Genomic DNA, 21,140 nt, shown 5'->3' on the forward strand with positions numbered 1-21,140 from the left:
TGTAGAATCATGCTTGGATGAGTTGGATGGATCTGGTTTGAATCTATTGCCAGTGTTTTATTCCTCATCGATCTTCGAGAATACATCAAACAACAAACGGACTCATCGAGTGAATGAGCATTTGTAAGAGCACGGAGCACAGCTGAGCTGCGAGGAGAATACTGTATATTTCCCGCAGTAATGTCAACATAGCTTATGTCAGTGTCCGACTGTTTCTATAACAGTGTAGCCATAACAAAACAGATTCTCTTTTATATTTACGCAGAGTGTTTCTAGGGAAAAGTCAGGCCAAGAGATCTAACGGTAGACTTTGTCCAGAGATGAGTTTTGTTGAGACGAATATGGGCAGGGGATTAGAGATAGAATCAGGAGCCAGGGATTTTAGTAAAGCCTATGTACACTCTGAGGTTTGTGAAGTACCTCTGTTTATGTTGTGCTGGAGAGCAGGGGAGTACAGCCGACTTGCATCACACAGAGGTTAGCCAGGATTCACTGAGAACAGCACTATTGACATCAGCTTAACAAATGTAAGGAGCACCTCAGGCATAGGCTGTACTGCCACGTTGATGTCAAGAATAACAACTTGAAATGGCAATATTGTTCTCATAAATCGTCAATTATCCTTTAGCATTCTTTTCCAGTCGAGTCAAAGTGGGTAACATGAATATTGAAACCAACCAATGGTAATTCTCTCTCCTATCTTCCAGAATGATCTTTCTGTGTCGGTGCCCCCCTGGTGTGCAGGTTGATGTGTATTGTCATGAGTCTTGTCCTGGAGGCAGCACTGAGCGATTTTCCCCTTAGATAAGCGAGCTGCAAAGTCACAATTTTGTAAAAATGAATGAAAACAAACATGAGCTTTTTGGTGTTAATTTAAAGTTAGGGTTAGGCATTAGGGTTAGCAGTGTGGTTAAAGTTGGGGTCAAAATCTGATTTTATGTCTTTGTGGCTGTTCCAGCTAGTGACCACTGTAGAACTTCCTCCAGAACAAGATTCATGACAAAAAATGCTAACCTGACCCTGATGTGAACGTGTAATGGGAACCATGGATAGGGAGCAGGAACACAGTGTTCTGAGCCCTGGAGGCGCAGGGGTCTTGTTAAAGTTATGGGGGGCTCTGAGAATGGACTCAGTTGCTCCCCTGCCTCGGCTCCCTGGGACTCTCTGTGCTCCTCTGTCCACCAGTGGGAGCGGGTCCCCCCCACTCTGTACAATGCTTTGGGTTCCAGTCCAGTCCCGGCCCCCACCCCCATGCCACCTCCAGACTCCATGGTTCCCAGGCCTTCTTCTCACAGCTGCCCAGTTTATTTTAGCTGGAGTGAGTCACGTTGACCTGGTCAGACACAGTGACTGTCCCAGGGGACTAGAGCAGAGCAGGCCTGGGTGTGTGTGTAGTATGTAGTGTTTAGTGTGTGTGTGTGTGTTTGACTGTGCATTGACCATCTGGCCATAGCCAATGAGCAGTCTACTCCAGCAGCAGTCCGACCTCACTATGAACACAGTGCCTTGTTGATGATAAGGGCCCCAACGTTCTTCCCAGCGCCGCGTCGTTTGTCACCATCAACCGTCACCTTCCTCTTCAAATATTTTTGTTGAGGATCACTGTTATTCCACTGAAATAACACGTCCACACTCGCCTGTTTATACATGTTTAAACTGGGCCCGCATTGCAGTTTATTATGATGGAAAAATAACATTGGGTGCCGTCCAAGGATTTGGAGCCTCCTGCATAAGAGGCCTTCTTGTCTTTTTATGTTCCAAGGACTTCATGGATCAGTCCTTACCGCTCCAAAACAAGACTACACATCTCACTTTTTATGGAGCAGCACTTACAAAAGAGACCGAGTTCACTCAGTCCTGGGATGACATCTTCTCCAACTCGGAGGTGACTCGGACATATGAACATTGCACTGTAATTAGTCTTCAGGGTTTGTTATTTCTACAGTGGTACTTGAGAAAGACTCATCCCTTGCCTGTGTCTATCTATGTTTGTATTTCAATTTGAACATCTATGTAAAGTTACCTCGGCATTTGCATCCCAGTCCGTCCTCAGTATGTCCTTGTCTTCACTTTATTTGAAGAGGGCTTGTAAAGCCCATGTAATCGCTCGAAAGTAAACTCAGTGTCAAGAAGAGTGTTATTGCTAATTGTCTGCTAGGTTAACCATGGAGAAAGTCTGTAGGCTGTCTCTATAGGATGTCTTAGGTGGAGGAACAGGACTTCCTGTTTTGTTCTGGCTGGACTGTGACGTGGTGTGTCAACACAAATTGGTGACTTGTACATTTTTTCGGGTCCATTACACAATTTTCTTCTTCATAACGAATCGTGTCCAGTACACAATGTTCTTTATAAGGAATTCCAATTTGTTGTGGCTAAAGTTAGCTAGGTGGCTAACGTTAGCTAGGCTAGGGATTAGGGTTAGGGGTTAAGGTTAGGGTTAGCTAACATGCTAGCTAAGTAGTTAAAAAGTAGTAAATTGATACAAAGTTGCTAATTAGCTTAAATGTCAAAGTTGTCCATTATGTGAGTCGAATATGCAACGTTTGGGTTGCTAGACCTTCACGTTATACGCCCACCTATCCTCCCCGACCAACCTCCCTCCTATTGTTTCTGTCTTAAGTCACCTTCTGCCTTTATCTGTGGGTTGGGTGTGTAGTAGAACTGGACGGACCAAATCCATAATGCGATAAATTACCAGAATTTTATAACATGAAAGTGCACCAGTGACTGGTATCGATCATTTTCAGTTCATCGTCCCAGCTCTAGGATGTAAATGGAGGGTCGTCTGCACCTGGTCCCAGATATGTTTATGCTGTCTTGCTAATTCCTATGGTCATTGGTGTGGCGGCAAAAACAGATCTGGGACCAGGCTAGTTAGGTTAGAGGTCAACATATGCCCATCTCTGCTTCTCTCCCACAGTCCTCCAGCGCCGCCTGCAGCAGAGACGCACCCGTGAGCAGCTAGTGGAGCAGGGCATCATGCCACGTGAGTATAACCACGGAGCATTGGGCACCGCCACTCTCAAACCACCAAGGATTTAATATACTCTAACTCACCTCTACCAGAGTTAAGGTTATTGGTCTGGCATGTAGGAAAAGTATAACTGCACCCACACCACAGTCATTAAAGTGGGTCTTGGTTCCAGAAAGCTTTCAGAAAATGTCATACAATTATTACCTAAATTAATACCATAGATTGAACTACATGCTGTCTGATTTGCTACTATTATGACAACCATACAGGAGTGGAATTCTGCCACCACTGATGTCTCGACCACCCTCCACCACAACCTCGTCATGATGTTTGTAGAATAAATAAGTACTCGGAATGGCCCAAGGTCTAAACCCACAGTGAGGCATACATCGGTGGCCAGTGGCATACCAGAAACCAAAAGGCATACTGAAAACCTCCACACCCGGCTCTCAAAGTCAGCAAAGAGGAGCAGAATCCTTCCTCTTGGTGCCCTTACTGGATCAGTCTCTCTAGGAGCCAGTGGGTTGCAGACTAGAGCAGACAGACTGATAAGAAAGCAGACAGCAGACAGACACAGAGAGAGGGAGAACAGTGGTGCAGCTAAGTTATTTGTGGCTAGAGCCGCAGGAGCCCCAGACCAGAGACCTCTCAGTGCTGGGAGTGTGCTCTGTCTTGTCTTGTGCAGCCCTAAGAGGCCTCCTCCATGTGGACTCTAAGCTCCTCTTATTAGGCTCCACAATCAGAGCTGTATGAGTCAGCGACAGGGCCTGCGCAGGAGGTCAGTAACCCCCACTGCGGCCCTAGCACAGGCCACACAGGAACACTGGGTGAATAACTCTGGTTCTCCCACACAGAGGACTTACAATAGGTATGCAGGCCAGGGCTTGGGTGACGCTCGGGAATGCTTAGCTCTGCTCCTCTGAGTTTGACGCACTCCCTCTGACTCAGAAGAATCACTGGTCAGTGTGTGTTCAGACCTCAGTGTGTGTGTGTGTGTGTGTGTGTAGAGAGCAAACAGTGCTTGTGTTAGCTAGAGGTGACTAACGGGTGTAGCCGTGCCGTGCCAACAACAGGATAAGTGTGTCTGATGAGATCAAAGTCTCAGCCTGACTGTCTCACTCGTTGGATGAGTGGCGCATTCAGACATCCTGTCCTACTCCCGTCAGCTATTGTGTAGTAGCAAAGTCATCCTCTCTTCCAAAGAAATAACACGCACTATTGTCTCTCCCTTGTTGTCGTCAGCTTGTCATCAAGTACAACAACATCATGTCTCAAATATGAACTTTCAAGAGGACAAGTTTACTTTTTACCCATTAGAAGTTATGGGTAGTTACACTGAGCTCCAAAAGTAATGGAACAGTGACACACTTTTTGTTGTTTTGGCTCTGTACTCCAGCACTTTGGATTTGAAATGATACAATGACTATGAGGTTAAGGTGCAGACTGTCAGCTTTCATATGACGTTTTTTTCCATCTATGTTGGGTGAACTATTTAGAAATGACAGCACTTTTTGTACATAGTCCCCCCATTCTAAGGGACCAAAAGTATTGGGACAAATTCACTTATATGTGTATTAAAGTAGTCAAAAGTTTTGTATTTTCTCCCATATTACTAGCACACAAGTTTGTGACTCTGCAAAGTTTTTGGATGCATTTGCTGTTTGTTTTGGTTGTGGGTTGTGTTTCAGATTATTTTGTGCCCAATAGAAATGAATGGTAAATAATGTATTGTGTCATTTTGCAGTCACTTTTATTGTAAATAAGAATGTAATGTCTCTAAATGCTTCTACATTAATGTGGATGCTACCATGATTACGGATAATCCTGAATGAATCATAAATAATAATGAGTGAAAATGTTAGAGGTATAATGGTGAGAGGTTAGCATATCTTGGGGGTATGATATTTGTGCGTCTGTAACTTTCTCACTCATCATTATTCTCCGTACTAATGGTAGCATCCACATTAATGTAGAAGTGTTTAGAAACATTTATATTATTTTCTTTTTTTATGCCTTTTATTTAAGTAGGCAAGTCAGTTAAGAACAAATTCTTATCTATAATGATGGCCTAGGAACAGTGGGTTAACTGCCTTGTTCAAGGGTAGAACGACAGATTTTTACCTTGTCAGCTTGGGGATTCAATCTAGCAACCTTTTGGTTACTGGCCCAACATTCTAACCACTAGGCTACCTGCCGCCCCATTATTTTCCAATAATTGGGCACAAAATAATCTGAAACATAACTAAAACATACAGAAAATGCATCCAAACAAGTTTGTAGAGTCACAAGTTTGATGTATTCATTGCTTGCTAGAAATACGGGACCAAATAATACACTTTTGACTACTTTAATACACATAAGTGACTTTGTCCCAATACTTTTGGTCTACTAAAAGGGGGGGACTATGTACAAAAACTAAACGGTTCACCCGATATGGATGAAAATTCCCTACAAATGAAAGCTAACAGTCTGCACTTTAACCTCATAGTCATTGTATCATTTCATACAGAACTGTGGCTCAGTTGGTAGAGCATGGTGTGTGCAATGCCAGGGTTGTGGGTTCGATTCCCACGGGGGGCCAGTACAAAAAAAAAAAATTAAATGCTTGCATTCATTACTGTAAGTTGCTCTGGATAAGAGCGTCTGCTAAATGACTTAAATGCAAAGCATTGTCACTGTCCCAATACTTTTGGAGCTCACTGTACATGATGTTGATCTTCCCTCCCATAGCACTGAAATGCCCTGCTGCTTTCCACGAACAGATCCGCAGCCTGCAGAGGTCCAGGGTAAGACTTCACAAACTCATCTCACTCGCACTAGTGTTCATTGTACTTCATTGAGATAAACACACATTATCACATACATATGCCATTCCATATCATCTCGATTAAATGTAGTTTTATGTTGTTTTCTTACAGACTGAGAACTTCTTGAAGCACAAAATCCGCAGTAGACCTGAACGTTCAGAGCTGGTCCGCATGCACATCCTACAAGGTAACCTCACTGCCATGTACTGTATGCTTTATGATAGGCTGTAGAGAATACAGATGACACGGAGCATACTCAGCTACCAACAGAAAGTACATGTACGTTTAGCTGGCCAAGTTAGCTCTCAGAAGAGAGATGATGGAAGAGAAGGATCCTGTGAAATTGTACCCCTTCCTATTAGATATAATCCATTATAATCCATAGGATATTAAATATTCACAACTTGAGATGTTACAATCAGTTGTCTGATTGATTGTCTTTGACGTATGAGGACATCCCACCTTAAACAGTCTCCACTGTGAGACGCACAGTAGTAGAACAGTACTGTTGTGAGTTCTAGGTAGACTAGCAGTTACTGATGAGTTGCTGTCTGTCCCACAGAGACCCATGCGGAGCCCTCACTGCAGGCCACTCAGATGATGCTGAAGAGAGCCAGGCTGGCTGATGACCTCAATGAGAAGCTGGCCCAGCGACCCGGCCCCATGGAGCTGGTGGTCAAGAACATTCTGCCTGTGGAACCCAGCCTCATCAAGGACGGCGTCACCGGTAGAGAACACTCTTGACTTTATACATGATTATCTCCAGGCTAAGGGCGAAGTAACTCATTCAACTTCTACTCCCTGCATATTTGTATAGTGTAGATTTCTGAAAGTGCCTATTACGACTAACACAGCACTGAGACATTTCCGGTGACTATCACGAGAAAGAACTTCGTACAAACCTCTCTCCATTGGTCTACTTGTAATTAATAAGCTGTGTTTTTGCACGTGTTACGTTGCAGACCCCGCAGACGGTGAGGTGGAGAATGACTTCCCCAAGACGAAAACACTGGATGTGTACAACTTTGACGAGGACAGCGGCGACGCCCTGTCCCCAGAGCAGCCGACCAGCCAGGAGTCCCAGAGCTCCTCTGCCCCCTCACCCTCCCCCAGGACCCCCAGGGTGACAGAAGCCCCTGTTGCCCTCTCCACCTCCCCACCAACCAGCTCCATCACCATGCAGGTAGGTCCTATCGCCATACCTCACCACCTATAAATACCCATCTTAAATTGTGTTGTTATGGTATGACTAACAGTGTAAATATTTTGTTTCAATATTTTGGGCCTAAATAATAGTCTCCCAGTGCACCTGCCTGTTGTATATCAAATTCTGCTTGCTAGAAAATATTATTTGCCTCCTGTTTTTTTTCTGTTAGACGGCATCCATCTTTTGTTAGTCTTTTTCCAGTTGCTCTGCCCTTGTGGCTTAGTGTGGGAGGGGGATTTACAGGCCTCTGTTCCCCTCCTTACTGAACGGACCATGTGGTTTCTATCTGTCTCTTTATCTCAGCACTGCCCACCTACCTCCCAGTCCACAACAGACTTCTTCAACTTCTCTCATGTCTCCACCAATGAGCATCAGAACAATCGCCTGGTGACCACGCCTCAGCCAATCACCATTGTTGCCCCTCCAAAGCCAGGGCCCATGTTAGTAAAGGTGAGCCACAAACTTGAAAGAAAGTGATGTCATATCACATGATGGAGAGTACTTGAACCTTGTAGTAAAGGTATGGTAAATCATGGCAATGTGCAAAGATGTACATTCAATGCAAATATTAAATATACATTTCTTTATAGCATTTAGCTGAGCACATTACAAGCTATAACCAAACTTTTCTGTCTCTTGGTACAGAAAGCTATTTATTTCAGCAATGATGATGTTTTGGTTCCCTTTTGATCCCAGTTAGCTGAGCAAGCTTTACCTATAAACACTAAATATACCCTGTAAACATGAAAGTCACCTCTGATATTTGACTCTCTCTCTCTGATCTGCTGTGGTTTTCATGCTGCTTCCTTTGGAACTGTAATCAGAGATAAGAAGTCAGGGGAGGACAAACACTGGGGCTGTGTTCGGTCACAGTGAAAGAGCCCGTCAGTGCAGGCAGAGACCAGTCGAAAGTGATGGTTCAGCCAATTCAAATGCGGTTCAACAAGGCCTGGAGGAGTTTTTCACAAATCCATGGACTTAAACTGCCAGCCGCTCTCAGTCTTCAATTAAGGTTAAGTGACAGGCTTTCTCTTAGCCTTCAGGGCATAAAGGATGGAAGCAAGAAAGTAAAGCAATAACTTGGGCATTTGTCACAATCCTTTATACTCAAAGCAAATGAATATTTTCTGAGCTCTGCCCCTCCCGTGTTGAAGAACAGGGAGGGACACATGTGAGGCTGTGTGTTTGCGTAAACCAACTTCAATTGGTGTTATGATATTTTTATGGCTTGCATCTACCTCTCAAATGCCAAGTCATTTAATGTGTATCCTGTAATTTAGTTACTGAACAATAAGGGTCACCCCACATCCCCTTCCACATTCCATTTCCCCATCCTGTCTTTCTCACTGGGCGTTATCACAATGTCCCACCTATTCATTTGATACTACAGCATGAAAAAGGCACAATTTCATGTACAAGCCTCAAAATACTGGCAAGATGTTTAGACGTTATCCATAACAGTCAGAACGGGCTTTTAGATCACTAAACATGTCCACAATCCACTCAGTGAGATGAACCTTTTGAAGTTTTCAGTGAAAACGTTTCACTGCTCCTCCCGGAGAGTATCCAGTAGGTTGTAACCGTTCCTCTTTTCCCCTGTGCAGCAAAGCCAGCCAAAGACACCCAATGACAAGAGCCGCAGTAAAAAGAATAAGGATCCCAAGCCGCGGGTGAAGAAGCTAAAGTACCACCAGTACATCCCCCCGGACCAGAAACAGGAGGCCAACGAGGCGCCCATGGACTCAGCCTACGCCAGGCTACTGCATCAGCAGCAGCAGTTCCTCCAGCTGCAGATACTGAACCAGCAGCAGCAGCACTATAACTACCAGACCATCCTTCCTGCCCCACTCAAGTATGGCCCGCTGTAAAAAGTACATTGGGATGTTATGTGTTACCGCAGCTTGCGTACTATAGGCCAAATAATGTGGCTAGCCCTCACATTCTAGTTGCAGTTTAATTGACTGACAGCTTTGTGTTGAGGGCGGTTAGTACATCATCGCTACACCTGGAAGGCAAACATTGTTTCCTTTGAACAATGTGATTCAAGCAAACAATCCTCCCTAACAGAATAAGTCCACACCTGGATAATAGTGATGTAATCTGCCACATCTGTTTCCTTCACAGCTTCTGTTTGGCTTAGATATGTAGTATTCCTGTGTGCATTGTCCCGGATGGAGACTGTTGGTTGTGAATGATGGGACACACAGGAAACTCTTTCTCCCATCCAAACACTAAACCCTCCTCCTGTTGTCTGTGTTCCTACAGGTCGATGGAAGGTCAGAACAGCTGCTCCAGTGTGTCTCTGAGTGGCAGCAGTTTGTCCAGTCCCATCATGGTCTCTCTACCCAGCGCTGCCCCAGCACGGTCTAACCAGACTCTGACGAACCGCAAGCCTGGTGTCCTACCTGCCAACCTGGACGAAATGAAGGTGAAGCTCACTCCTGCTCCGTACAAACATAGATTTTCACAATATGATAAATATGTTAAAGGGCAGAGCACAGCCCCTAGGCAGGGACATCTTGTATGGAGATTTAGTGAGAGGGCTTGTCTTTTGTTATGATGACTCATGACTGTTCATTATCCCTGGCTGGTAGGTAGCTGAGCTGAAGATGGAGCTGAAACTGCGAGGTCTTCCGGTGTCTGGCACCAAGACTGACCTGATAGAGAGACTAAAGCCTTATCAGGAGATCCCCAGCAGCCAGGCTGCCACTGCCATGGAGCTGACAGGCCACACAGGGGCCCCACAGCCTGAGAGCATGAGCTCCACACCCCCTGTATCCCCCGCGCCCTCGGAGGTCTCCAGCCTGGGCATGGAGGAGGCTGGGATGCCAGGAGCTCTTTCCCCAGCTCGGCCCACTCCTTCTGGGTCGTCTCCCCACCAAGGCCGCCTGGAGGACAACCCAATGGAGACCAGAACCTCAGAGAAGGACCAGCGACTGCACGAGAAGGAGCGTCAGATCGAGGAGCTGATGAGGAAGCTGGAGCAGGAGCAGAGGCTGGTGGAGGAGCTGAAGATGCAGCTAGAGGTGGAGAAGAGGGGTCTGCCCAGCCCTCCAGCCCCCATGGCCCTGGCCCAGGTCAAAGAAGAGGGCAGGGCCGCCTCAAACTGCTCTGCCTCTGCACATAGCCCACTAGCAGTGGTGAAACAGGAGGAGCCCAGCTCAGGCCAGGTACAGACGTCACCCCTGCCTCAGTTCTTCATCAGCCACCAGCAGGTGCCTCAGGTCCTCAGACAGCCCCAGCCTCAGACCTCGCTGTCTTGCCAGCCTGGAACACAGATCCTGCTGCCTGTCTCCCTGCCCACCAGCACTGCCACCATCCAGCTACCGAACAACAGCATTAAGCTGCAGGTCAGAGAGCCGGTCCTGCAGACCACAGTTAGCACTACAGCTCCAGGCCTCATCCAGAAAACAGAGGCCTCAGCACCCCTCCAACAACAACACACCACCCAGACCCAACCCATGGCACAGGTGAGAATATATGGTTTCATTTACTCCAATCCCATATTTAGAGTGAGATATTCCCCAGGCTACTGTCTGCAGACACCATTTTACCCACCTGTATTGTAGTGTCTCTGTGTATTCTGTTATAGTACTCTCCAAGGGCTGTGTGCAGCACCAAACCATAACTAAATAAATTGCTGTCTGTGGATGAATTATTCCGCGGAATAAATTGCACATCCTCTTTTTGTGCCCTTTTTTCTGGGATAACACCATTTCCAGAGACACTTTATAAATCGCTGGTTACATTCTATTGTGATGGGCCGGCCTAATCACATTTATTAGGGCATTAGCCGTGTTTTGAAAGCAGAGAGTCTCCCTCTTCAACTTCTTTAATATTCTCTTCTCTGGGTGATTTATCTAGTGTGTTGCCAAGGTAATAGCAGCCCTGTCAAATACTATTTGAACCCAGGTCTGCAGAGCTGCACTGGGCCGAATCAACAGCCAGACAGAATTAGCAACAGCAACTGCAGCACAACACTCATTGAAGAGTGCTCTCACACCCAGAAACACACTGCTTTGTGTTGCACTGCACAGATACCCCGCAGCCCATGCCTTTTATTGTGTCCCTAGAGATTGTGTACTACCACATAATAATACATAAAGACTTTTTATTCCTCCCAGAGAGAGTGTCTAACCACTGTGTGCCTTCTAAGGGAGAGTGTGTACTACTACAGCTGACCAGTATTTATCTGCCCCAGAGAGAGTGTGTGCCACAGGGTTAATCACTGTTCATCATTCCTCTACAGACAACAGTCCCACTGTGCACCACCACCACCTCAGGGTCTGGGTTCCAGTTCAGAGCAGGCCCAGGTCAGACAGAGATCCCCCAGTGTTTCCTAAACACCTCCCCAGGGAGCAGGTCCCCTGCCAGGGCCTCGTCCAACCAAGCAGTCCCCAATGGTCCAACAAACAAGGTATTGTTTAAATACTGCATTATATCCACATGTATTCAATTAGTTGTGTTGAATATGTGAACCGCATAAGTTGTTTAGAGCTTATAGGGATTAGATCTCATTGTTTTTTCTGTCCATCAGTCCCCCTCTGCCTGCCAGCCCAACTTCTCAAACCACGTCCCCAAGAGTAAGGACCCGCCACGCTACGAAGAGGCCGTTAAACAGACGCGCAGAATGCAGACTGCTGCACAGGTAATAGAGCTTTTATAACACCCTACTACAACACACTGGACTGACCTGCTAGGTCTGTTAGCCGTTGAGGCAGGTATTGACTTGTCTTTATTGTCTATGGAGGTGCCCACTGCAACCAGCCAGCACATGGACGACCTGTTTGACGTGTTGATCGAGAGTGGAGGTGAGAAAAATACTTGACTATCGTTGGGGTCTCCTCCTCTCCATTGAGACAGCTGAGTCCCTCCCTGGCCATGAATCCATCATCTCCCATGTTCTTTTCTTCTACAGAGATCTCCCCATTCATCAGACAGGACCCTTCCTTTCCAGACAAGCTGCTTCCTGTGACCGCCAACATAACCACCCTGCCCTTCAACACGGTGCTATCCCGCCCCCCGCCCCAGATCCAGGTGGCCCGCCCACCCGCCCCCACCCTTAACCCCCCGGCCCCACCCAGCCTGACAGCCCTGGCCATAGACAACCAGCTGGAGGCCTTCCTGGAAGGCACGCTGAAGGGGGAGACTGAGCCCCGGACACTGAGGTTCATGGAAGAGCTGCACAGTCAGCTGCTGGAGCACTCCCCCCACTCCCCCATGGACACGGACACCACCGGGTTCAACAATGTCAGTGCACCCCCCTCCAGCTACCACCTGGACCACACCAACCTGGACAACATGGAGTGGCTGGACCTGACCATGCCCGGGCCGACGGGGGGGCTCAACCCACTGGGCCTTCCCCCGTCTGGGGTCTTCTCCTCTGACTTCCTGGATTCCCATGACCTGCAGCTACACTGGGACTAACCCCCCCCCCCCCCCCCCCCCTGCCAGGGAGAGACACACACATACTGATAAGTGAGACGGAGCACACTCCTTCTCCAGTGGAGGTGGGGGAGGAGAGTGCAGTGCTGCTGGCCTTGAGTCCCTGTGGGCAGTTCTGTGCAGGGCTACAGCAGCACTGCTGTTGGATCTCACTGCTCTGAGCAGCTCAGAGTGCTAGAGGCATGGACCCTCCTTCCTCATTGGATATACAGTACAGCTGTTTCCCTCTGAGGTATCGTCCCTCATAACAGCCACTCATTCTAAGGAAGGCTAAGCACCCGCTGGGCTGTGGTATAGATCAATGGTATGAACAGGTTGATCTCCCCCTGTGGTCTCTTTCAGAAGAGGACCTGGTCTGAGGAAGGGTGGTCTCTTCTGAAATGGCGTTACAGTAGATAGGCTCAGGATGAGAACTCGCTAGTGGAAACAGATGTTGACCCAGGTGTTACGGAGAATTTCACACCTGGTTCTGACTGTGCCAGTGGCATGGCTACTGACTGACTTTCGTGATAAATTTGACAGACAGCGCAGAGAGATTGTATATATTATAAGCCTATGTCTACAGTAGCAGTAGTCTGTCTGCTCTGCTGCATACATCACTAAGGCAGCTGTATTACAGTCCTGTGTATGTATGTTTGTATATGACCTATTGGAATGTGGTATTAGCTTAGCATTATGGCTTTGAAATAACTGCCTTTGTTTTACTCAGTGCCCCCATGTGATTCCCATCACAGGAGGGAATTGGACACATGCTAAAAGACTGCACATATTGCATTATGCCTTATAAGACCATTTGCCAAATACCTTGCTATTTTCAAGGTGTTGCTTTCACTTAATTCAACTAAAGACTTTCCAAAGAGTACACAGAGTGATGACTGATTGTGTTGTCACTAAAATGAAGCAGGAGACTACTTAAAGTAAAGTGTTAACAGTAAGCAGCCTTATATCATGTAAGATAAAAAGAAAAGTGAGTGCACGAAACCCACATTTAGTTTCATTGGTTGACAATATGAGAGCTGTCGGCCTGAGAACTCTTGAATTCATCCGAATTAGAAGTTGAGAGGCGTCACATTTTTAGCAGCTGTTGTTCTTACTCCATTCTTATGTGGGGGAGAGTAGGGCCAATGTGAGTTTGTTTACCAAACTGCAACGTGCTTTGCCTTAGTGTCCATGGGGTCACAATAGGCGGCAGAGCACCCTACAGCACTGCTGTAGCTTGCCAGGCCCACGCCTATGTCCTTTATATTATCGACAAAAGAGGCTTTGAAAATGTTCTCTCTCTCAACCCTATTGTCAAGTCTGGAGTGGATTTATCCCAATGTACAGATCAGCTGAATCTTGCTTGTTTATGTGTGACGTGCGGTGCACATGAGCTAGAGCTGGTGTGTAGAGCTGGTGTCTGTGTGTGCACTGCACATCTGTGTTGCATATCGCTTTTGCTTGTTTTGACTCTAGGAACTGGCAGAAATATAGCCAGTAAATTCTCCTCAGCATTTCAATGGCTCTCTTCAATACACCGTCTGACCTTAGTTGGCTGACATACCGAGAACAGACAAGTTGACATCATTCAGTTTGACAAGCCAGGGAGTTACAGTGAATCAGCAGAGGTGTTTCAAGGCTGTCTTGTGCTTTTGTGATCAGCTTAGCAATATATGTGGCTATAGTCCTGCAGGTTCAAATGTAAGCATAGTTATTGTATCCTTTTGTTGTAGTAGGCCTAATGTGTCTCTATTCATGAAGCCTTAGTCCAGCAGATTATGTAGGGTTGGGATTCCAGTCACTCACATCACATCAAGAGGCAACCTTTCAAAACACCTTTCAAAACACATTTCAAAACAAAGCAGTGGGTGATCCATATGTACCATTACCACCAACAGATGGGTATTAAAATTATCTCCACACTGATGTAATAGCCTTGGTTTCCACTCCTCTCTCCCAGTTGAAGTCTTCTTTTAGGTCAAAATCCTACATGATTATTGCAATCGTACACATGTAGTTAAAAATGACATTACGGTGACATATACTGGCCAAAGACCGACGGTTGAAATGGGTTAAGGCAGAGGAGTTTACAGACGGGTTGACTTCACAAAAGTTGGCAGTCTTCTTGTTCAAGCAGTCTGAGCTACGCAACGGATAACTGCATTTAGAAACACAAACCTTTCAGCAATTTAGTAGAGCCCCCCAAAAATGGAAGAAGCTTTAAAACACTATTCAGCATGATAAAGTTTGAAGCACCAACGACAGCATAAGCATTCTTTAGAAATACATTGCAGACAGTGCTAAAGAAATGTCATTTCAACGGTTTTAATCAATTATAGCCTACCTGTCTGTCCCCTACCAAAGAAAATGAAAGGTCCAATGCAGCCATTTTTTTTTATCTCAATATCAAATCATTTTTGAGTAACAATTAAGTACCTTACTGTGATTGTTTTCACTTAAAATTATCAAAAAGAAACTAAAACCGCTTCTTAGCAAAGACCAATTTCTCTAGCAATAATTTTGCTATGACTGTCTGGGAGTGGTCTAAGTAGGGAGGGGAAAACTGAAAACTAGCTGATATTGGCAGAGAGGTTTGGAACTCTTTCTTATTGGTCTATTAATTAATTTACCGCCTGGCAAACCAAAACTCTATCCCACGTAAACAGGCTGAAATTTCAGGCGGCCTTTTTAAACAGCTCTAAAGACTAAAATGCATTATCATAATTTTCACAATTTCACAGTATTATTCCAACCTCATAGTGCTGAAACATACACTGAGTGTACAAAACACCTCTTTCCAGGTGAATCCTGGTGAAAACTATGATCTCTTATTGATGTCACCTGTTAAATCCACTTCAATCAGTGTAGATGAAGGGGAGGAGACAGGTTAAAGAAGGATTTGTTTTAACCTTGAGACATGGATTGTGTATGTGTGCTATTCAGAGGGTGAATGGGCAAGACAAAAGATTAGGCACACCGGTTTGAGTGTGTCAATAACTGCAATGCTGCTGGGTTTTTCATGCTCAACAGTTTCCTGTGTGTATCAATGGTCCACCACCCAAAGAACATCCAGCCAACTTGACACAACTGTGAGAAACAAGCATTGGAGTAAACATGGGCCAGCATCCCTGTGGAACGCTTCAACACCTTGTAGTCCATGCGCCGATGAATTGAGGCTGTTCTGGGGGAAAAGGGGGGTGCAACTCAATGTTAGAAAGCTGTTCCTAATGTTTTGTACACAGTGTATATAACACAGGAAAATCTAAATGTTTTTGAATGCACTGGGCCTTTAAGAGCCTCAATGTCACACATTTCTGTTAGAAAAACAAAGCAGTTTACACTGTGAGTGGATAAAAATGGGTAGCTAATCAAAAAAGCATTGCCTGCTCCTGATAGGTCTTTGTGCACAACTTTGTTTTTGTCTGAGCATCAGTGCCCCATTGATCATGTGTCCAAACTAAAGAAAGGGAGAATGAGCTGGAATCAGAAGTCATTTTATTTGTACTATACTAGTATAGCCCCTTCCCTTGCAATGGTGTATTGATACATAGTTAGTATGCCATACATTTTGCACATTGTGTATATATTTTGTGTCATGCATTTCATTTTATTTTTTACAAACGTAGCACGAGCTCTTTTCGTACATTTTATACAAACGTAGCACATCCAAGCTCTTTTGTATTAAGATTGTTTGGTGTATACAGTATGCGTACTACTGTATACCCATAATGTGTATATATAGCCTTTTTGTGTCAATAAAAATGGAGATGTACATTGTGTGTGTGAAAATCATTCAGTTGTGTTTAGTAAATAAAACAACCCTATCATGTGACTTTTTGTTTACCAAGGAGTTCCTAACACAGCCACCACTAGGCTTGGATAAGTCACATGCAGCTTTAGAGTTCACAGACCTTGAAACACTATATAGGCTTTTTGCAGGTCAATCAAAAATAAAACAAATTAACATTTTAATGCAGTTTCTCTAATAAATTGCATCGATGAAGACATTTTATTCCAAGAACAATGTAATACATACTAACTTAAAATGTACAGGATACAGCCACAGTTCTCACAGTATGACTACATCATCATCATCACAGGAGTGGTGGGAGTGACACTGACCACAGTACAGTTGTTGGGAATTTAGGATCACTTCTCACTCAGCAGAACATGTTTCACAATGGCCTGGCTCCATTCAACAATTTCTTTCTCGTCCACTGCTGTCCTGTACCTGCATGATGGGACCGGGTGTCTACTGAACCCCAAACGGGTCACCTCAGATTCATGGTAGATGCCTCATCACAAGAGGAGATGTCAAAGCCCAGTCTGAGACCTGTTTATTAGCCTCTGTGTACATGTGGGCCCTTACATCAGAGCTTTTTGATGGTGATTATTGGACTTCGACACTTAGGACATCTATGCGTGACATCTTTGAAGTTATCAATGCAGAAAGGGATGAGGCAGCAGCCAGCCACACAGCTGAATGAGAATAGACCAGAAAAGATAGTGTTACATTTTGCATTCCATCAGATGATAAGATTATCAGATATGACACTAGCCCAAAGGCACTGGCTTTTGTTCCAAACTGAAATTTGCATAGTGCTGCAGGAAACAAACATCTGGAATGCAGTCTCCAAAAAGCACCTGTTGGCACCTCTACTTAATAGACCTAAACAGTGTTTCTATTCTTTGTTAACAGAAATATCCTACTCCCTCCAACTCTAGATGAAGCATAGAGTTGAAGACACCTCATTGTCGACCTCCTGTCCATTCAAAGATGGCAGACAATTGGTAGTAACTCAGCAGTAAGACAGTGCAGGTCAACTCACCCAAGTATAGACATTGTGACACAGACCAGACAGGCCACATTGCCTACTGAAGTGACAATCTCTGTGGTGATGAACTGTCGACACTGTGGGCACTGGGTCTGAGATGAGCAGGGAGGAAGTTTCTGGATGTCCAGGATCACCTCCGGAGCTATGGAGGGAGTGTAGTTGTGACCATATGACATCACTCATCTATAGGACTAGCGTCTGATCTAAGCAGGCCAGGAAAATAATTGTTGCAAAATGGGGGTACCGCTTGAAATAACCCCCAAATGAACAAGTTCACACCTCATTTGACTCTCAGTCCAAGTGACTCACCTTGTATAGAGGGTGGAGCTTCAACAAAGACAACAGAGGGGTCAGGGAGAACAGACACGCCCCCCTGACTGATGATGCACTCTGCAAAAGACATTAAAGGGAGACAATCATGATCAGAATGTGAGCATTAAGAGAGTGCTGTGTGAGAACACTATCACCATAACGGAGGTAGAGTAGACACACCTTTTCTTTGGTCCTTGGAATGGAGAATGTTATCGTGCCTTTCCTGCAGCTCTCTCTTCTTCTCAGACAGCTCTTGCAGTTCCTTATCAATGCATTGAATCTCAGTCTGCTGCTTGTTGCCCTCTGCTGGACAATGAGAGGTAATACATGTCTCGGAGGGAGTCAGCGACATAACACATCAGCCCTGCTGGGTCATAGCTAGAGGCCACATCACACAGTACATCCATGCCTGCCATGTGCATTTACTCAATAATAGTGTTTCTAGACGGTGAATTTCCTCTTTACCTGTGCTATTGCGGTTGGAGCGGTTCCTGAACTCCTGCAGGATGGTCAGCATGTTCCTGCGGTCGATCAGTTGCTGCCTCCTGAATGACAGTTGGTTCATCTCCATGGAGATCCTATCCAGCTCCCTGTGCTCAGAATAGCCAGACATCCTGGGAGCTGAAAAGAACCACCAGCATCAGACATCACAAAGGTGGAACATTTCAACCACCACCAGTCAATGCCACCAATCAAGTAGTCCGGTCTGAAACGCATGCCAGTCGCCCAGAGCCTTGAACTATATAGCGTTAGGCCAACAATTCCATTTCTTTAGATGATTGGGTCATGAAGTTAGATACATTCAGTTCAATTCGATCTATTCCTGTTATACAACACTTGGATGATAAGCCAAAAGAAGACACAGCACTAACTTTATTTATCAATGTAAGTGTCAACCTTGCACATCTACAAATACTTCATACCGAGACAAACTAATGTAAGGAGATTGCGTTCTGTTTGTACAAGTCAGATAGATTGATGTGACCCAACATCACTAAAAACCAAGATTTCAAAGTATATTTCACATTTTCTCTTATCCATCTTAGCTGCTGCAAATTAAATGATTACTGTAACGAGACAATATGGATTTTTACCTGGTTTCACTGGTTGCTCCCAGATTGTGCTGTGGGAAATGTGATACTCTTCTATGTACTCCAGGAAATGGTGAAATATTTAGCTTGTTTTCAGCAAGGACTACCTACAGAAGATATTTACATATTGTGGTTCTACTCTCACTGTTAGACCATGCGGCACACCCAGGTCTTGTTAAATGATTTAACGCCAGATAAAATTCTAAAACATTTTCACTGTAATTAGGTGATATTTCAGGGGCGTTTGGTTGCACTGTAGCCTTTATTCATATTTGAAGTGGCACAATTCTACTGTACAAGATGACAAGAGAATATGTCCAAACAATAAAACATTGAGACCGTACAAAACATTCCACACAATCATATCTACAACATGTAAAAACTTTGAGATGTCAATTGAAAAACCTTTTAGACATCAACTGAATCATGTCAGTGTATGAATATAGTTGCTGTACATCTCCAGGTTGAAACATAGAGGTCTGAAGCAACAGGGACTGCGCAGGCAACTCACAGAGTAGGCAGGACTCCACACGGTAGTGAGATCTGAAGTTAGAGCAGCGTTATTCATTATTCAACTCAATGTATTATCAATAATATTATAGACATAAAATATATATTTAAAAGGGTTGCCAGTGTTATACTCCCATCGGGAGTGCAAGAAATACAAATATTGAGTTGAGTTTTTTCAAAATTAGTATTATCTTATTATAATGGAAAATGCCACAGGCACATAAGACAGTGGTATTTTCCAATAGCTTTTCTCTCGTTCACACGGCCATAAAAGTGCATTAGTTACAGTCATCATTATAATGGCACCACTTTGCCTGTGAACATCTTTCAGATGAGATCATAGTTCAGAAGACTACTGTACCTCCGTTTCACTTCTTCCTCAGTCTCTTCATGAAAGTCACCTCATCTCTGTTTCTGATCCCGTAACTGACATGAAAACAATACAAGAAATGTTGTTTTCAGTTAACAAAAGCATTATGCAATATACTCCATAATCACAATGGTGTTTGAATGAAACTTACTCCTTTAGTTTCATTTTGTCATCATCAAGCTTCTCTCCTTGAAATACGAGATGAAAGGTTCTCCATACGTATCTCCTGCACAAGAAAAGCAAAACTGTGTGTGTGTGTGTGTGTGTGTGTGTGTGTAACTATAGTTGTAGGGACAAAAACTTCCCACAAGAATAGTAAATTAACAAAAATGTTACCAACTGGGGACATTTTGTTAGTACCCAGAAGGCCAAATGCTAATTCTAGGGGGTTAAGGGTTAAGGTTAGAATTAGTGTTGGGAGCTAGGGTTTGTTTTAGGATTAAGGTTTTCGGGTTAATTTTAGGATTAGGGTAAGGTTTAGGGAAAATAGGATTTTGAATGGGACTGAATTGTGTGTCCCCACAACGTTAGTGTGTGTGTGTGTGTGTGTGTGTGTGTGTGTGTGTGTGTGTGTGTGTGTGTGTTACCAGCTGACGTGCTTCACCCCACCCTCCCGTTGCTGTTTCAGCTCCATGAACCTCTGGATGGCTTTCTTCAAATCCAGCACCATAGCATTCTGCACCACCACTATGGCTGATCAACACACATTGGAATTTCACTTACACACACACATTAGTGTCATTCATTTGACCTGCTCAAATAGATCAAAAATATGGTACTAAGAAACATTAGTCAGAAACTCACGCATTACTTCGCCATCCGCTTTGCATACACGGACAGTCATGGCCTGGCCATACTCCAGGGCAACCTGGGAATTCACCTCCTCCAGGGTCACCTGCAGGAGAGCGACAGACAGTAGTGAGACATTGGTTAGGCTGGAGGACTTTACATCATCAAATAGATACATTTCACCAGTATGGATTAGGTCACCAACCTGAATGGGAAGGTCACAGAGTAGAGGGTCCTGTACAAGGCGAGCCAGTCCTTCTTCAAAGATGTCCAAGAATTCAGAGTGAGGCAATGCTTCTTCATCCTCCTCCTCATCTTCAACCTCCTCTGGTTGTTCATCCTCCACTTTGTTCATCTTTCCCTCTGCCTGTCCTAACTCCTCTTCCTTTACAGACAGTCCCTCATCCAGGTGAAGGGACTGGGTCTCCTCCCCCATCATTTACACTGTGAATAGGAGTTTGTAGCTAAAGTTGCTGACCAGTTTATGTTAGCTAGCTAGCTAGCTATTTCATGTAAGATTAGCTAGCTAGATAAACTAACAGATTTCCACACCTCATACTCTATTGATCAACGTGTACAGTAAAATATATATTACGTGATTACTAAAACATACATAAATTGTAGCATACAAATAAATTATATTTGGTTAAGTCTGAATCTCTGCAACCCATGCTAAAACATTTCGCGACCGGCATGTACGTCACCAACAACATACCGGAGTCAAACTAGCCCGAGTGGAGGTTCTGAGTAGTACCGATTTGGGATACTGCTATTTCTATCATCATTGTTCAAATTTTATGGCTCTTTTTCTAATATAATAC

General features: G+C 44.7%; 3 protein-coding genes across 7 annotated transcripts in view; 1 reads left to right on the forward strand and 2 right to left on the reverse strand.

Moving 5' to 3' along the window:
* LOC115198835 (myocardin-related transcription factor B) overlaps nt 1-14,335 on the forward strand; it is a 47,591-nt gene extending 33,256 nt beyond the window's left edge. For all 3 annotated transcript variants that reach the window (XM_029761165.1, XM_029761173.1, XM_029761182.1), the window contains 13 exons: nt 2,921-2,986; nt 5,705-5,760; nt 5,893-5,968; nt 6,344-6,508; nt 6,744-6,964; nt 7,292-7,438; nt 8,593-8,840; nt 9,254-9,416; nt 9,583-10,458; nt 11,238-11,405; nt 11,526-11,636; nt 11,739-11,799; nt 11,907-14,335. In XM_029761165.1, coding sequence (XP_029617025.1) covers nt 2,921-2,986; nt 5,705-5,760; nt 5,893-5,968; nt 6,344-6,508; nt 6,744-6,964; nt 7,292-7,438; nt 8,593-8,840; nt 9,254-9,416; nt 9,583-10,458; nt 11,238-11,405; nt 11,526-11,636; nt 11,739-11,799; nt 11,907-12,415 — 2,867 coding nt within the window. In that variant the 3' untranslated portion in view covers nt 12,416-14,335. The remainder of the gene's footprint in view (nt 1-2,920; nt 2,987-5,704; nt 5,761-5,892; nt 5,969-6,343; nt 6,509-6,743; nt 6,965-7,291; nt 7,439-8,592; nt 8,841-9,253; nt 9,417-9,582; nt 10,459-11,237; nt 11,406-11,525; nt 11,637-11,738; nt 11,800-11,906) is intronic.
* Nucleotides 14,336-15,890: 1,555 nt separating this feature from the next.
* LOC115198849 (uncharacterized) lies at nt 15,891-18,781 on the reverse strand. Of its 2 annotated transcripts, XM_029761195.1 has the most exons (6): nt 18,654-18,781; nt 18,025-18,180; nt 17,740-17,865; nt 17,557-17,637; nt 17,242-17,389; nt 15,891-16,891 (listed from the first exon to the last, which is right to left on the reverse strand). In XM_029761195.1, exons 2-6 carry the CDS (start codon nt 18,170-18,172, stop codon nt 16,783-16,785), a joined length of 612 nt encoding a protein of 203 aa, XP_029617055.1. In that variant the 5' UTR covers nt 18,173-18,180; nt 18,654-18,781; the 3' UTR covers nt 15,891-16,782. The 2 variants fall into 2 exon arrangements, with proteins under 2 accessions (XP_029617055.1, XP_029617064.1); XM_029761204.1 differs by having other exon boundaries at nt 17,740-17,862; nt 18,025-18,781.
* Nucleotides 18,782-18,893: 112 nt separating this feature from the next.
* LOC115198859 (U11/U12 small nuclear ribonucleoprotein 25 kDa protein) lies at nt 18,894-21,052 on the reverse strand. Of its 2 annotated transcripts, none has more exons than XM_029761228.1 (7): nt 21,035-21,052; nt 20,525-20,763; nt 20,335-20,425; nt 20,118-20,223; nt 19,682-19,756; nt 19,522-19,586; nt 18,894-19,193 (listed from the first exon to the last, which is right to left on the reverse strand). In XM_029761228.1, the coding sequence occupies exons 2-6, from the start codon at nt 20,756-20,758 to the stop codon at nt 19,529-19,531; spliced, it is 564 nt and encodes a 187-aa protein (XP_029617088.1). In that variant the 5' UTR covers nt 20,759-20,763; nt 21,035-21,052; the 3' UTR covers nt 18,894-19,193; nt 19,522-19,528. The 2 variants fall into 2 exon arrangements, with proteins under 2 accessions (XP_029617088.1, XP_029617077.1); XM_029761217.1 differs by lacking the exon at nt 21,035-21,052 and adding an exon at nt 20,933-21,033.
* Nucleotides 21,053-21,140: the final 88 nt, after the last annotated feature.

Source organism: Salmo trutta, chromosome 1 (assembly GCF_901001165.1).
Source record: "Salmo trutta chromosome 1, fSalTru1.1, whole genome shotgun sequence".
Classification (NCBI taxonomy): domain Eukaryota; kingdom Metazoa; phylum Chordata; class Actinopteri; order Salmoniformes; family Salmonidae; genus Salmo; species Salmo trutta.

What these genes read in the sequence shown, in the direction of transcription:
- LOC115198859 (XM_029761228.1), bottom strand. Translation starts at nt 20,758, where the DNA reads ATGATGGGGGAGGAGACCCAGTCCCTTCACCTGGATGAGGGACTGTCT. An exon ending in TCTGTGACCTTCCCATTCAG is followed by an intron (nt 20,426 to 20,524) that starts GTTGGTGACCTA and finishes GCTCTCCTGCAG; the next exon opens with GTGACCCTGGAGGAGGTGAA. An exon ending in GACAAAATGAAACTAAAGGA is followed by an intron (nt 19,587 to 19,681) that starts GTAAGTTTCATT and finishes TTTTCATGTCAG; the next exon opens with TTACGGGATCAGAAACAGAG.
- LOC115198849 (XM_029761195.1), bottom strand. Translation starts at nt 18,172, where the DNA reads ATGTCTGGCTATTCTGAGCACAGGGAGCTGGATAGGATCTCCATGGAG. An exon ending in TTCCAAGGACCAAAGAAAAG is followed by an intron (nt 17,638 to 17,739) that starts GTGTGTCTACTC and finishes TGTCTTTTGCAG; the next exon opens with AGTGCATCATCAGTCAGGGG. An exon ending in GTCACAATGTCTATACTTGG is followed by an intron (nt 16,892 to 17,241) that starts GTGAGTTGACCT and finishes ATTCTCATTCAG; the next exon opens with CTGTGTGGCTGGCTGCTGCC.